The 16,582-nt window shown below is 49.7% G+C and overlaps 1 protein-coding gene across 1 annotated transcript in view; it reads right to left on the reverse strand.

Moving 5' to 3' along the window:
- The window catches only part of PCSK6 (proprotein convertase subtilisin/kexin type 6), a 178,546-nt gene that overhangs the window by 54,075 nt on the left and 107,889 nt on the right, over positions 1–16,582 (reverse strand). The window contains exons 16-17 of the mRNA XM_040493412.1: positions 12,403–12,591; positions 8,425–8,561 (exon numbers count right to left, since the gene is read on the reverse strand). Coding sequence (XP_040349346.1) covers positions 8,425–8,561; positions 12,403–12,591 — 326 coding nt within the window. The remainder of the gene's footprint in view (positions 1–8,424; positions 8,562–12,402; positions 12,592–16,582) is intronic.

Genomic DNA, 16,582 nt, shown 5'->3' on the forward strand with positions numbered 1-16,582 from the left:
TCACAGGCGAAGACAAAGGGAGGCACCCAAGCTCTTCAGGTGGGCTCGTGGTTATAAAGTAAGTGTGAGCCCAGGATGGAAACAAACCACAGCCCTGCTTGGGCTCTCCGTGTCGGGCACAGAGCCGAAACCGCAGGGTGGAACAGGGTGCAGAGGTGAAGCGTGAAGAAGCAGGCTTCTGCCTCTGCGTGCCCAGCAGATCTGGCGTGTTGCCCACAGGCAGTCTCAGTAAGGGTGTGCCCAATGAATGAGAGAAGAAACGAGCAAAGACATCCCTAGTGCTGCTCAGGGCCAAACTCACTTCCAGCTGAGCAGAGCCGTGGGCATCGGAGTGCTTGCAGGAGCCCCAGGTCACGAGGAGGTGGTGGGGGCGTCCCCGTGCCCAACGGTACTAAGCAGGATGCCTACCTGAGCAGGGAGGCTGGCCCCGGTGGTGCAGGTGCACGGGCTTTGCCTCGTGCACCAGGTGTGACCACCAATGTGGGCTCTGAGGTGAGGAGGGCAGGATAGGGGGACCCCTATCCTTAGTTACCTGGCCTGGGTCATCATCTTTTATGCAAATCCTCATCAAGATGTGTTCATCCTCATCTGGTAGGAGGAAAGGCAGTGGTGAGGCCAGGTGCCATTATGGACTGAATGCGTGTGTTCCCCAAAATTCGTATGTTGGAACCTGACCCCAACGTGATAGTATCAGGTGGTGGGGCGGTAGGGAGGTGATTAGGTCAGGAGGGTGGAGCCCTCATGAATGGGATTAGTGTCCTACCAAAAGTGACCCCAGAAAGCTTGCTGAGCTTCCGCCGTGCAAGGATATAAAAAGGAAGCGGCTGGGAAGAGAGACGTCCCCGGAACCCAACCGTGCTGGCAGCCTGATCTCAGACTTCCCAGCTTCCAGAACTGTGAAGAAAGAACTTCTGTTGTTTATAAGCCACCCGGTCTACGGCACTTTGGTAGAGCACTCTGAACTGACCAAGACATCAGAGATTTGGGGAAAGTGGGAACATGAGGATCCGACCCCAGGCCTGTTCCAAACCAGATGCGGGAGAAGGAAGTGCACACATTTCTCAGAGGACTGGAACTTTCTGCATTCAGGAAGGCCCAAACTTAAAATTTTGAGCATTCCAGATGCAAACATTCTAAAACACAGCCGTGCTTCTCTGAAAGATGGTCTGCAAGGAGGGACCTCTGCTCTGGCCGCATCATCACCAGCCAGCGCCCTGTCTCAGGCCTTGCAGGCTCTGGATGGTAACTGGGGTGGCCTGCGTAGTGCTCGGCTTGCACGCCCACCCTGGATGCCTCAGGGAGCCTACTCTCCCACACCGGGGCCCACACCTGCTTCCCCAGTGAGGGTGCTGAGGTCCTAGTGAGTCCAGATCCGGCACTCAGTAAAGTTCAGTAAAGGTGTGCTCAACACAGGAATGAATGAAAAGCCACTTTTGTAAACACAACACAGCTGTGAATCAGGATGTGCTCTCAATTCCCTTCCTCCCTTGTCTCCCAGAGGAGACTGATCTTGGGAGAAGACACACCCTTCCCCTGGCCCAGGAACTGAAGAGGACAATGAATGAACTCATCAGCTACTCAGTTTCTAAGAAATAGTTTTATCAACGTTTATTTATTTTTGGGACAGAGAGACACAGAGCATGAACTGGGGAGGGGCAGAGAGAGAGGGAGACACAGAATCGGAAGCAGGCTCCGGGCTCTGGGCTCGGGGCCATCAGCCCAGAGCCTGACGCGGGGCTCGAACTCACGGACTGCGGGATCGTGACTTGGCTGAAGTCGGACGCTTAACCGACTGCGCCACCCAGGCGCCCCTCTAAGAAATAGTTTTAAAACGAATGACACAAACCAGGTTCAATCTGACAGGGGTGAGTATTCTTTGAGATAGCATATTCAGAAGACTCAGTTATTTAATAAGGTGTGGTCTTAGCTGAGATTTTATAGTACTATCGCATAGCACACCATTGAAATGGAGTTGTTTTCTTTTTTCTTTTTTTTTAAGCAATTATGTAAGTTGCAGAGATTTGAGGGGTATTGAAGTGAACGATACAGAACCCAGCAGCTTGCTCCCGAAACAGGGTCTCAGGAGCCCTGTAGAGAAATGAGAACAGTGCTGCTCTTTCTGGCCAGCCAGTCTTTGTGTTTGCTGCATTAGTCTTGGCACTGAGGCTGGCGGTGGCTGGAAAACCAGGGAGGGAAAGACATGTGCTTTGGGATCAATCACACCCTGGGCACCAACGGACAACACCCATAGGCAGCTCCCAGGCCTGCATTTCTCTTGGGCCCCAGAACGCTGCAGTCAGTAGGAAACTTTCGTTAACTGGTGTCACCTTCTATGGCTGAGGTCCCCGACAGACACTGCCAGACTGACCTAAACTTGTAAGTGTTGGGGACAGCCCTGCTTTGTTAATAATGCGCTTTTTAAATTTTTTTTTTTTTATTTTTGAGAGAGAGACAGACACAGCATGAGAGTAGGAGGGACAGAGAGAGAGAGAGAGGGAGACACAGAATCTGAAGCAATATCCAGGCTCCGAGCTGTCAGAGCGGGGCTCAAACCCACAAACTGAGATCATGACCCGAGCCGAAGTTGGACGCTTAACTGACTGAGCCACCCAGGCACCCCAGAGGATAGCCCTGCTTTGAAAGCCAGACTGGTTGAAAGACCCTTCTCATTCTTTTTTCTCTTCTCCCCTGTACTCTGGAGAGATGCTGTTGGAACCAAGACTGAGTCCACCTGTGCACAGGGAGGAGGCGCTAATGCCTGGATGTGCTGAGCGTGCACAGCCTGGAGAGAGGAACCCATCCTCCTCACACACAGAAAGAGGGGAGGGCAGTAAGGCACCAGCGGCAGGCCACTTGCCTGCTGCTTGTTTCTGCAAAGGCCATCTCAGGAGCGGCACCTCCCTGCAGGGCAAAGCTTGTGCGAATGAACCGCCACGGGAACTGCTCAGGAACGCACAGGCGCTTAGTGTGCCCCGGTCCCCCAAATTCCAATAAGCCACAGAAGGTCAGAGCTAAGAGAGCTTATTCTGTTCCTGTCTCAACCAGCCAAAGATGCAGGTTCTAACCATGCCCAAGGAAGCGCATTGGCCTGTTTCAGGACTTACTGTGGGGCCGCCCTCGGGAGATATCCCCTGCATCTCTAAGCCTGTGTCCACTGTAGTATGTAAAGCAGCTGGTCGTGGTGATCACAAAAGATTCCAAATGTACTCACTCATTCACCAAACAACCACTGCGCACCTATGATGATCCGCACAGCAGGAGGCACTGGGAACACGGGGAAGCCAGCAGACAAGGTTCCAGAGATCAGGGTGAAAGATGAGGGCAGGGCTGGAGAGTGCTGTGCAGGCAGGAGACAGGGAGCAGAGGCGGTGGGAAGGGGCGTAGGGGGTGCGTGGCGCATAGTTCTGTGCTGGGCACCGAAGCAACCCCACAGCTCAGTACTTGCACTTGCGAGAATCATCATTACGTAGGTAGATTTCCCTCCAGTGCCCACCCCTGAAGGGCGGCAGGGTATCCCCACTCACCCCCGGGGAGAGCGCGTGCACACTTGTGGCTTTCACTACCAGCTACTTGCCAAATGTGTACTTCCAGCCCAGACCCCAGACCTCCACCCTGGCATCCAGGTACACATCTCTACCTGGATTTGTCATAGGAATCTTCCATGGAACCCCCTGCCCTAAACTAAACTCCCAATTTTCTCTCCAGCACCCCCTCCCCTGCAGCGTTCCAGATCCAGGAAACTGCGGGTCCGTTCTTGCCCAGAACAAAACCCATCTTCTGGAGTCGTCCATGTCCCCTCTCTGCCCTCACAGCCCGTATCTTACCTGTCAGCAGGCCCTCTCAACACGGCTTTGGGAATCTGACCACTCCACTGCCACCACCCTGGTCTGAGTCACCTTCCTTTCCCATCGTAATGACCCCTTAACTGTGCCTCTCCTCTACTCCAACCACAGTTCGGAGTAGTCCGACCAAACTGGCAGGGGTGAACCTAGTAACAGAGAAGTTCACACCGTCTCTCTCCTCTGCCTAAAAGCCCCCAGTGGCTTCCCACCAATCCTTGCAGTGGCCTACAGCACCAGGTGCAATGTGGTCTTGCAGGATCTCGGGCACCACTGGACACACCACATCAGCACCTGCATGCTGATAAAGCCGCCCGCAGGCAGTGCCGGTCCAGGGGGTGTGGGGATCTTCTAGGTGCCTGCCCATCTTGCCGCCCACCCACCCCTGCAGGAAGAGGATGTCTCCAGCTGGTCCTAAAGAGGACTGGGATGTGGGCAGGCTGGAGAGAGGGGAGGGGTAACCTCAGGCCAGCAGAGCCCCCTCCAGGCTGTGGACGTGCCACACGAGCCACTGCTTCAGAGACAGGCAGGTCCTCTATGAGGGCTCAGAGAACATCTAGCTCAGCTCTGTTTCACAGCCCAGGACACTGAGGTCCAGACAGGGACCCTGACTTGCAAAGTTCTTAGAAGTGTAAATAAACATCTACCAGAATCACAACGGTGTGCATGCTCTTCCCCGCGATAGACATGGGCCTCAGCTTCCGACGGACAAGCTGTGCTGTGTGAACACACAGCTCCACAGACGCATCCATCCGGGTGCAAGTGGCAGTGCTGATGGCACAGGAACAGCACCTTGTACCCGAGGAGCACGCGATGCTTGTGGCTGCAGCTGGCATGAGACGCTGATCCTCGACTTTCAATGGTAGGTCAGTGCACTTTAGTGTTTTAAAAGAGTTCAGGAACTTCTACTTTTAAAATATGTGAATTTCGGGTGCCTGGGTGGTTCAGTGGGGTGAGCATCCGACTCTTGGTTTCGGCTCAGGTCATGTTCTCATGGTTCACGGGTTCGAGCCCCCAATCGGGCTCTGTGCTGGCAGCCCAAAGCCTGCTTGGGATTCTCTCTCTCCCTCTCTATGTCCCTCCCCTCCTTTCTCTCTCTCTCTCTCTCTCTCTCAAAATAAATAAACTTTCAATTTCAAGTGATTTAATTTGAATTTCAAGTGATGTAAAATTTTGCATCTTTGTATTTTTAGACTGTTATAGTAACTTTTTTTTTCAAAATAGTTATTATCCTAAAGGCAGAAAGAAAGTGACTGGGGGCAGGCAGGGTCTTATAGATGATTTGATCATTTAAAATTTTTTTTTCAACGTTTTTTTATTTATTTTTGGGACAGAGAGAGACAGAGCATGAACGGGGGAGGGGCAGAGAGAGAGGGAGACACAGAATCGGTAACAGGCTCCAGGCTCTGAGCCATCAGCCCAGAGCCTGACGCGGGGCTCGAACTCACGGACCGCGAGATCGTGACCTGGCTGAAGTCGGACGCTTAACCGACTGCGCCACCCAGGCGCCCCGATTTGATCATTTAAAGTCAATTTTTGGGGTGCCTGGGTGGCTCAGTCGGTTGGGTGTCTGACTTCGGCTCAGGTCATGATCTCACGATTCGTGAGTTTGAGCCCCACATCAGGCTCTATGCTGACAGCTCAGGGCCTGGAGCCTGCTTCAGATTCTGTGTCTCCCTCTCTCTCTGCTCCTCCCCTGCTCACATTCTGTCTCTCTCTCAAAAATAAATAAAGATTAAAAAAAATTTTTAAGTCAATTTTCTGGGGGCATCTGGGTGGCTCAGTCAGTTAAGCATTTGACTTCGTCTCAGGTCATGATCTTGTGACTCGTGAGTTTGAGCCCCGCATCGGGCTCTGTGCTGACAGCTCAGAGCCTGGAGCCTGCTTCAGATTCTGTCTCACTCTCTGTCTGCCCCTCCCCCTCTTGTTCTCCCTCGATCGTTCTCTCTCTCTCTCACACACAAAAAATAATAAAGTCAATTTTCTGCATGAGGCAAGTCAATGCTCTTCTGTTCTTCCTGGTTAAAAAAAAAAATTCTCTGAAACTGTGCTTCATGAAAACTCTGAAAAGGACCAGGGCAGGGGAAGGTTCTAGGGTGATCAAGAAGCAGGACCCTAGGGACAACAGAACAGTGAAAGCAAACTTCAGGGAACTGTCTCCACAGACAGCATAGTCCCTGTCCCTTTACTACAAATCCCAATCCAACAGAGAGATATGTGAAGACATCAGAGACTGAGGTTGGTGACTATGGCAGAAGACGCAATGATTATTCTCATTTTCTCTCCTGGTGTAGCCTTATCACCTCCATCAGTGCCTGGCCCAAAGTAGGAATTCAATACAGATCAGTTCAAGAAATGATTATGACCCAAAAGGAGAGTTAGGAAAGGCTACCATCCCAGAGGAAAAAAAACAATCTGAAAGCAAAAGTAAGAAAACCATTCCATTTACAATAGCATCAAAAAGAACAAAATACTTAGGAACAAATGTCACCCAGGATGTACAAGGCATGTGGACTGACAGCCACAAAACAATGCTGATAGAAATGAAAGAAGATCGAGATAAGTCAAAATAAATAAATAAATTGTGTTCATGGATGGGAGAACTCAATTTTGTAAAGATGGCAATTCTCCCCAAACTGAACTAGATTCAGTGAAATCTCTATCAAAATTCCAACCACTGGGGCGCTTGGGTGGCTCGGTCGGTTAAGTGTCTGACTTCTGCTCAGGTCATGATCTCGCTGTTCGCGAGTTCGAGCCCCGTGTCAGGCTCTGTGCCAACAGCTCAGAGCCTGGAGCCTGCTTTGGATTCTGGGTGTCCTTCTCTCTCTGCCCCTCCCCCACTTGTGCTCTGTCTCTCTCTCAAAAATAAATACAAACATTAAAAAAAAACCTGTTATAACTCCATAATAAAAGACAACCCAGTTTTATTTCTTTTTTATAAGTTTTTTTTCAACATTTATTTATTTATTTTTGGGACAGAGAGAGACAGAGCATGAACGGGGGAGGGGCAGAGAGAGAGGGAGACACAGAATCGGAAACAGGCTCCAGGCTCTGAGCCATCAGCCCAGAGCCTGACGCGGGGCTCGAACTCCCGGACCGCGAGATCGTGACCTGGCTGAAGTCGGACGCTTAACCGACTGCGCCACCCAGGCGCCCCGACAACCCAGTTTTAAAATAAGCAAAAGATATGAATACACATTTCTCCAAAGAAGATAAAAGTGGGCAATAAGCCCACGAAAAGATGCTCAGCATTGTTAGTCATTAGGGGAATTAGTGCAAATCAAAACCGTAATGAGATATACTTCACACCCACTAGGATGTCTATAATAAGAAAATGGATATGATAAAACAAGAGCTGATGATGACAGAGAGAAACTAAAATCCTCATATAGTGATGATAGGAATATAAAATGGTACAGCACTGCAGAGAACAGTTTGATGGTTCTCCAAAAAGTCAAACATAGAATTACTATATAACCCAGCAATTCCATTCTTACGTATACAACCAAGAGAAACTGAAAATGTATGCCCACATAAAGACTTACATGTGGATGTTCAAAGCAGCATTATTCCTAACAGTCATTAAGTAGAAAGAACCCAGCTGTCCACCAACTCATGAAAGGATAAACAAAATGTTATAGATGCAATTATTTACACACAATTAAATTGTATTATTCATGAAAGGGCATGAAGTATGATACATACTATAAGCATTAGGCTAACTGGACACGAAAGGTGACATATTGTGTGATTCCATTTACATGAAACATCCAGAAGAGGCAAATCCATGGATACAGCAAGTAGATTAGGGGTTGCTGGGGGCTGGGAGAATGGGGAGTGTCTCCTTAGTGGATATGGGGTATCCCTTTGGGGTGATGACAAAGTTCTGGATTTAGTTAAGCGGTAAGTTGTACAAGACTGTGAATGTACTGAAGGCCATTTGGTTACACATTTTATTTATTTTTTTAATGTGTATTTATTTATTTATTTAGTTATTTTTTCAACGTTTTTTTATTTATTTTTGGGACAGAGAGAGACAGAGCATGAACGGGGGAGGGGCAGAGAGAGAGGGAGACACAGAATTGGAAACAGGCTCCAGGCTCTGAGCCATCCGCCCAGAGCCTGACGCGGGGCTCGAACTCACGGACCGCGAGATCGTGACCTGGCTGAAGTCGGACGCTTAACCGACTGCGCCACCCAGGCGCCCCAATGTGTATTTATTTTTGAGAGAGAAGGAGAGACAGAGCGTGAGCAGGGGAGGGGAAGAGAGAGGGAGACACAGATCCCAAGCAGACTCCAGGCTCTGAGCTGTCAGCACAGAGCCTGACGTGGAGCTTGAACTCACGAACCATGAGATCATCACCTGAGCCCACGTCGGACGCTTAACTGACTGAGCCACCCAGGCTCCCCTAGTTATACACTTTAAAAGGATTTAAATGGTGAATTTTACCTCCATAAAAAAAAAAAGAAGAAGAAAAAGAAAAGAAAAGAAAGAATTATGAGAGACACAAGTTAAATAAAAGTCTGAGTTAACAAAAAGGTAGAAATAACAAAAGTGGTCTGGAAATTCCTGAGAACCACTGACCTTGCTTCTCGGGGTTGCGGACCTGGGACGGCATGTCTTGGATTTCCAAGGTCCATTCCCCCTCGGCCTTTTCTCCCCAGCAGTGCACGGTCATGAATTCCCAGTTTGTAAACCCTTCATTGGAATGATCCAGCAATCTGCAATTGGAGACTCGGGGTGAGAACACGAGGATCTGGAAAGGAGGGAGTGGGACAGGCCGAGGAGGGCTCTCTCCCAGCTCAGAATTACTTAGGTGACAGTACTATTCAGCTGAGTGGCACCTCCAGGGCAGCAGGTCTGAGAACGGAAGGAAAAAGAGCCTGGCCCTTAGCACAGGCGCAGGTGCAGGTACAATGGTGACCGCTTTCAAACCCTTGCATTATGACACAGCCCTGGACAGCAGCTTCACCTTCATTATCCCATCGGGTCCCCTGAACATTCTGAGAGGCAGGCAGGCTGGCAGGACTTACAGGTGCCCAACATGAGACGGACTCAGCCAGCGATGGGCTCTTCCTGCCATCCTAGTTTGCCGATGGAGAGATCCCAAGGGTAGTGATTCATGGCAGGTCCAACGGCCAGGAACCAGCTGAGCTGGGACTCACCCAATGGCATTCGGACTCCTGTCTTTGTTCTTTCCAGCACAGGGAGGTGTGTAAGAGGTTACCAAAGAAGGTCCTCAAACCCCCCCATCCCCCACCCCATGTTCCTTCAGGTGTTTGGTTCCTTCCTACCCTTTCCCTCCTACAGAGGATCTGGACCAATGCCTGGATGCACAAAGGCAGAAAGAGGCTAGGCCACATGATTCTTTGACTTAAGCACCAAGGGCATCACCGAGGAAACCTTTCTAAAATGCTGGCTTATGGAACGAATGAAACCTTCACATCTGTCATGGACCCAGCTCTTACGTGCTGTTCTCCAGGAGATACAAAGAAGGAAAAACGTGCAACTCTCCAGGGCTTAACAGGCTTCAACAGGTGCATTTGGAAGAGATGACATAAGGGGCCTGGTTGTTCTCCAGTGTGGGTGGGAGGCACCCCTGGGTGCAGCACGAGGAGGCACAGGAGCTCCCGCCCCTCAGCCAGCCTCCCCTTGTAGGTTCTGATGAGCCTCCCTTGGTCCTTTGCTACCCCAAGGTCCTTCTGGACTTCAACCCAGATCCATTTCCTCTTCTTTGACTTGAGCAGGAAACAGGAAACAAGTTATGGGCACCCTCTTTCTTCCCACACCCTGTGCCCTGCTTAGTCTCCTCTCCTTGGAAGAAACAATCTCAGGTTCTTCTCCCTTACTCTTCCTTCCCAGTCTAATTTTCTAGCTCTATTGTGGAACACTGTCTTTACCCAAGAGCTCTTTATTTGTCATCAGAAGTTCAGATACATATTTGGTGTGATGTAAGACTGGATGCCTGATTTGGGTGTTCTCCGAACATCCAACGAATGTATAAAAACCTTTATCGGAAGAATGTTCTTCGCTTGGCGAATAGTGAGGGGGAGGGCCACACCCTGTACGTTCTTCTAAGAAACTGCAAAGGTCAAGGCTGATTTTCACACACGATGCCAAACCGAACCCGACCCGCCTGGACAGAACAAAGACAAACTGTCTTCTAAGGGCTGAAATACTTAACGAAATGTCAACTTAACTCTTGGTGAAAAAAAATCTGGCAACCTGAAAAAGCTGCCGTATTGACAAGATGCGGAATAAAGTAGAAGTAATAGATCGCCCAAATACAAACTCTTGATATAATCACAAAATCTGTGCCTTGGAAAAAAACAAATTCCCAAGACTCAGATGACTGCCAAATGGCCTCAAGGCAGGTTTCAAGTGCTTGATGGCACAGGTACAGCACCTCCTAGCTAATGGGTAGTCTTGAAGCGAATGAACTTGGCAGGACCCGCTCTTTCCCATCTGAGGGGCACACACTGGGCTTGAACAGGACGGAGGTTAGAAGGGGAGGAGATCAGAGTGCACAGAGGCCAGGCGGTGGGGATGCTGGGGCGCTGGAAGGTTCTTCCAGGTCAGGTGGATGTAAGCAGGACAGGGAGGGAGGCCAGCTGCATGTGCCGGGCATTTTCATCTACATCATCAGCATCCAGTGCTTGTAGCATTCTGGACTGTGATGGGAGTGAAATGATATTTCTAGAGGTGAGGGATAAAGGGAGGAGAAATGGGTGACTCCTGGGTGCCCAGCCAGGAGGTGAAGGAGCAGGGTATAATCTCATGTCTCTGGGCCCACAGCCCATCTCGGCATGGGTCCTCGCAGGTCACTGCTGCCCTGCTGGCCTCTGACCTGCCGCCCCAACCCCTAAGCCTCACTGTGGCTCTTGGTCAACCCAGGTCACCATTTGGTGCCTGGATCCAGTTCCTGCCTCGAAGTCAGGCCTCACCACCTTGGATGCCTCCTGGTGTGCAGCATGGAGCAAAGGGGGCTCTAGGGAGGTGACTTCATGAGAGCCCAGAGAAGTGGAGCCTGTGCCTGGCCTCCGTGCTACTGTAAGGACGGGGACCTAAGGTGCCTTGAAGTGGCCCCGCCCATCCGCCCAGCTCCAGTCTGGTGTTTGAACAGGGAATGAGGGCCCTTATCAGAGAACTTCAATGTTTCAAGGAATGCTAGAAATTTGGACTTTTAGATGAAATCTCTAAAAGTTCCAGTAATAATAATAATAACTCTGGTTGCAAAATAGCATAAATAAAGCGTTGGCTTGCCAGCTGGCACTCTCAAACTGCTCACAGCCTTGCTGGTCTCCCAAGGGCAGAGGCAGAGTGTGGCCCAGGCCTACCTTCAGGAGGGAGAGATGCCCCCTGTCGCTCTCGTTCTACGAGGGTGGAACCTAACCTGGTGGGGACTGAGTCTGATGGCCAAGCCCTTGGAACCCATGAAGCCAGGATCTGGTCTCAGGGCTGGTTCCAGAGGACAAACTCCCCACTCCTTCAGACAACTGGCTGGCAAGAGCGTTCAGCCTTTCATCTCTGCAGGCAATCTCTCTGTCTTATGCAAAGTAGGGGTGGGGTGGAAGGGGGCTAAGAGAAACGGCAACTCCTACCTACCTGGTCCTGAATGGAGGCCTTCACTCAACCCCCATTTTCTGAATCCTACAGCCCAAATATGGCTGCAGCCCCAGGCAGGGAACCCAAATGGGTCATGTGGGCCCAGTGTGGGCAAGCAGGCAGTGGGGCCACGGCCCAGGGGACAGGTAGTGGCAGGGTGCTTCCTGAGGCTGAGGCGGGTGGGGGGGTGGGGACACAGTTGCCAGCTGTTTTTCAAGAGAAGCTGGAAGTGCTGGTTTGTCCTGAAACCTTTCTTTTTCCCTCTGCCTCTTAGCTAGAAGGGGCTGGAAGGAAGCCCCAGTCCCCCTTGCCCCCTCCCCCAACCTCCCATTAATCCCTTCACTCCAGTTACCTGCAAGCAACACAAATGCATCAAAGTACTTCTTTCTTGTTTCTGACTTTGTGGAAGAAATGGCTCCATGGCTCTCCACAAAGCCTATGTGATTCCCCAGAGTTCAGAGGCTGTTTATTGGTCCTGAGTGGGACCCTCTCAGGCACATGGGTGAGAAGGCTGTAGAGGGCAGCCACCGAGCGCCCCAAGTGAGCCAGTCTCCCACACAAGTTCAAGAGCACACCCCACAACTGGAGAACCGTGCAGAAGCTTCAGCGGGCAAAGCAGTCCTTCCCTAATACAAGCTTTTACTCCAGATGCCGAGTGAATGTGAGAAAAATGATCTCTGGTGCACTTTGAAGAGCAATTAAGTCATAGCCAGAATTCCATAAATCTCTCCAAACCCTTAACTCTCCTGCCTGGAAACAAAAGTTTTCCAGGAAGGACTGTTTTGAAGGCCAGGTTTCAGGTTGGTGGGGTATACATCTGAGTATCTCCAAGAGGAAGCTGCTGAAGAACCAACCTGCCCTGGGGAGGAGGGCCCTGTAGGGACACTGTGACCTGGGGCTGGATAGGCCCTCCTGACAATCCCCAGCCTTTGCCCCACTAGGCCAGCCTGGCCTTACCTCTTTGCCAAGAGTTGAGACTTGGTTCCTGAGGGAGAAATGAGGTGGATCTGGAGGTCTCCCCTGCGTGGGTGGGAAATAGAGATGCGAGCCACCACATGCTCCAGGTAACCCACACGCTGGTCTGAGTGGTCCGCACAGGCAGTGGTCAGGGCGGTGGTCCGAAGCGTCTGCACCACAGGGATGCTCCTGGGAGAGGAGGGAGGGACTCAGGACGTGACACCAGAAGCTCCAAGTCTCGAGTGAGGGCCATGGACTCGGGTCTTCCCAGGAACTCCCAGGGAGGAGAGCTCTAGCCCCTCTTGGATGTCCCACTCTTGGGTGCTCCCAGTGGAGCTATCTTGCTGGCCCAGAAGATGTTTGCTGTCCTGGAATTTGCTTAGAGACACAAAGAATGGCTTCTCATACAGACCCAGTGATCGGCCCCCTCAGTGCCCACTAGCTGGCTTCTAAGTAGCCTTTGGCCACCTCATTTCCTCAACTGCTGGGGTAAGCCAGGCTTTAGAACCCCACTACTTTGTTTCAAAGACCAGCCTTGATAATATAAGTCACCATGCTGACTAATAACAGCAAACATTTCCGGAACTGACTGCATGCCAGAAGCTAGACATGGCACTGAGAATTTACAAGGATTAATCCATTAAATCCAGAAAGAGGTCAAGGATCATGCTGAAGGTCACACAGCTACTGAGGAGCAGAGCTGGGATGTGAGGCTGGAGTTCACTGCTCCCACTTCTGTTCCACACTGTTCCGCAAGGATGCTGTGTGGACCCACACTTGTGTTTAAGACACTGGGGATGAGGAGATATGGTCAAGGCACCATATGGGGACACTGGGGATGAGGAGATATGGTCAAGGGCTGGAATTGTGCTCTTGTGCTAACTGCACTGATCAAGGCCGTAGTGACTGGACCAGAGTCATGGAAGATGGACAGGAACTGGTCCAGTCCCTACTGCTGTGCATGGAGACTGGGGGCCTCTCCCTCCCCTGTCCTCTAATAGGAATGGATGACAGTTCTCTTTATGAAGTCAGGGAGGTTTTGCCATATGGGATGGGATCTGAGGACAAGCATCAAACCCCAATCATTCATGGCTTATTTCCACCAGAATCTTCTAAGACTCCCCAGAGGAGGCAGACACAAAGCTCGCACCTGCACGTGCCCTGCCACATCCAGGCCAGGCGCTCCCGCCCATTCTGGGCTACCACGGTTGCCCCTACCGCCCCCACCACTTGTAAACTGAGGAAAGATCTCCTGCCACCCAGCAGCACATTAATAATCCCCCAGTGCTCAGCCAAGCTCCGTCTATTAAGGGGAGCGCTTTTCTCATTACACCCCGACTTTCCGCTCAGGAGGGGAGGCTCGCAGCGTAGTCTCAGCATCTCTCAAGAATTACATCGCTTGGCTCTACAGGGCCTGAGTCATAAAAAACAATCAAAACAGTTATAAACAGTGATGTAATTCCCTCAGAGACTCTGTAAATATTTGAAAACATGATTTGCATGCATCATAAATTGATTTAGAGATGCTGACTTCTTTCACTGCCTTCTCCCAAATTTTCCTGTCTGTGTTTACAGGTCAGCAGGCCCCCCGCTGTGCCAGATGCAGAGCCTTTCCTGGGCCCAAGAGGAAGGTCAAGCTAAAGCAGAAACAAAAGCCATAAGAAAGTTTAAAAACCTGCGCTATCCCTCCAACCTTTGGCCATTCGGGAGATAGAATGATCACTCCGACCTAGAAATAGACCTGAAATCCCACCAGGGAATTCTTTTTTTTTTTTTTTTTTTTTAATGTTTTATTTATTTTTGAAAGAGAGAGCGCAAATGGGGGAGGGGCAGAGAGAGACAGGGACAGAGGATCCGAAGCAGGCTCCATGCTGACAGCAGAGAGCCTGAAGCCAGGCTCAAACTCATGAGATCATGAGTGAGATCATGACCTGAGCCGAATGAAGTCTGATGCTCAACCGAGCCACCCAGGCACCTGCCCACTGAGGCATTCTTAATCCTAAAGATAAGGCATAGGATTTCAGAAAACAGGAAGGGGTATAAGATATGGCAAACAGACCCCACCCTCACCTGCCCACTTCCCCTGTGCCCCAGCCACAGTGTTGACATCTAGAGAAAAACAACAACAAAACAACAACAACAACAACAACAAAAACCATCTCAAGTAGTGTTAAATAGTGAGATTATGAAAGCTTCTTGCATTTGACAATTTTATTCTTGCCACTGGACTCTAGCTGCTAGGCCACCCCAGAGGTCAGAAAGCTTGGTTGCTCTAATGCCCAGAGGCCACCTTGCCCCTGCCTGCAGGGTGGCTGGCTGGGGGTGGGCAGCCCACAACTCCTTCCTTTGGAAATTAAAGCCCAGTCTGATTAGATTTTCAAACTTAAGACATTACCCCCCGCCTGGGGGGGGGCAAGGAGTCCCTTTCTCTGGGGAACAAGGCTAATTATAACAGTTTGTATGAACCCACACTGTCACAGGCCACCAGACCTCCTCATTTCTGCAAGTTCTAGGGAAGGGTGGGGAGCCCAGGACATCCACTCAAAGACAACGAGGCATTACCCTCCTTACTTGAAGTTAACCTTCCCCACCTTTTATTGTTCCTGTTGGAACAAATAACCTAATATTCCAAATCAGGGGCTTTTACATTTCCTATAAAGAGAAGGGAGGTGAGGGGGAGGCTTTAAAATGTTTCAGGATAGTCAAGTTGAAGTTTTTCTGTATTTCAGATAGAAACTCCAAGTAGAAATGGGGAAGCTGAAAATCAAAAGCCATCACTCTAAGAATTAACTCCTATGCAGAAGGCGAAATCATTGATGGGTAGAAAAAAGGAAGTTATTCCCCATCGTACAGTTATTTCAAAGATAACACAGAAAATGCAAGTGGACTGCAAAGCCGTGTATTTTTTAGTTTAAACGGTGCGGGGGCTTTATCTTTGTCACACGAACACAGCTAAATTGTATTTTAACCATGAAACCTGATTTAGAAAGGTCTTAAAGTTCCCAAGATAACTAAAAACGTCCCACTGTGATTAAATTCTGTAATTGTTGTCTGTGTATGCAAGGCCATCCCCCAAGGGCCCTAAAGGAACCCAAGGAGTTAAAAAATCCCATGAGACCTAGCTCCAGACCCAGCGATAGATATTTAAACTATGGAGACTGTCCTACTTTGAAAAGATCTCTGAGGACAGACTTGTCACTTCCTCTTGAACCACATTTCAGACTTAATTACTGATACTCCAGATGTTCTCCTTTTATCCTAAAGTCTCGTGAACAGCTCCCTTCTCTTGAGGGTGGAGCAGTCTTGACAATAACTTCCTAGTACCTCCTGACCTTTGACCTCTGAACTTGTCTCCAGTGTATAATAGCATCTAACATCTTGTAAATGTGTAGAAACAAGATCCGCTTTAATAAATTCAAGGCACTCACCAAATCACAATGCTTGGACTCCGATAGCATCACAGTAAAATTCAGAGCCAAAGATAAATATTTTCAAGTATGGGTTTTCCCTGCTGTCTGAAAGTAGAGTGTTCCTATGAAACCTTTCTCAAGCTGAGAGCAAAGGCATTAAGCAAAGAAGCAATTACCATTAATTTATATGGGAAAAACATGTGAGGACTCCCAGACTCCCAGATGCCCCGCCCCATCTACCCCCAAATCACCTCTCTTAGGTTTTTCTGATACCTTAAGAAATGTCCTGCTAATGGATGCCCAAAATAAATAGAGACAAAGCACAGATGCTCACAGATACAGTTCGAAGCTGTGGCTGCTTGATGCTGAGATGCTGGGTGTAGTTCCCCGGGGAAGGAGTTTGGGGGCACCACTATTGCTGCTTAGGGTGTGCAATGACTTTCTAGCAGCTCACTGCAAAACCAGTACTGAATGCTATTTTTGCTTTCTGCCCTTTCTTTGGGAAAAGCAGAAATCCTCTGCCTATTTCTTCCAGGTCTAAGACTTTCATAAAAGCCAAGTGGTGTAAGGTGAACTTTTGAAAAGTGGGGGATACCTACACACCAAATGGCCAGGGAAAGCAAGGAGAGGGGGAGGTTGGTAGCTACCAGTGGAAACCCTGCATTGTTCTACTTGTCTTTCTGCCCTGGCTGGGAGCATACTACAAGCTAGTATGTCTTTCCTTTTTCTTTTCTTTTCTTTTCTTTTCTTTTCTTTTCTTTTCTTTTCTT

This window comes from Herpailurus yagouaroundi, unplaced genomic scaffold (assembly GCF_014898765.1).
Source record: "Herpailurus yagouaroundi ecotype Mexico unplaced genomic scaffold, PumYag 185, whole genome shotgun sequence".
In the NCBI taxonomy this organism is placed as follows: domain Eukaryota; kingdom Metazoa; phylum Chordata; class Mammalia; order Carnivora; family Felidae; genus Herpailurus; species Herpailurus yagouaroundi.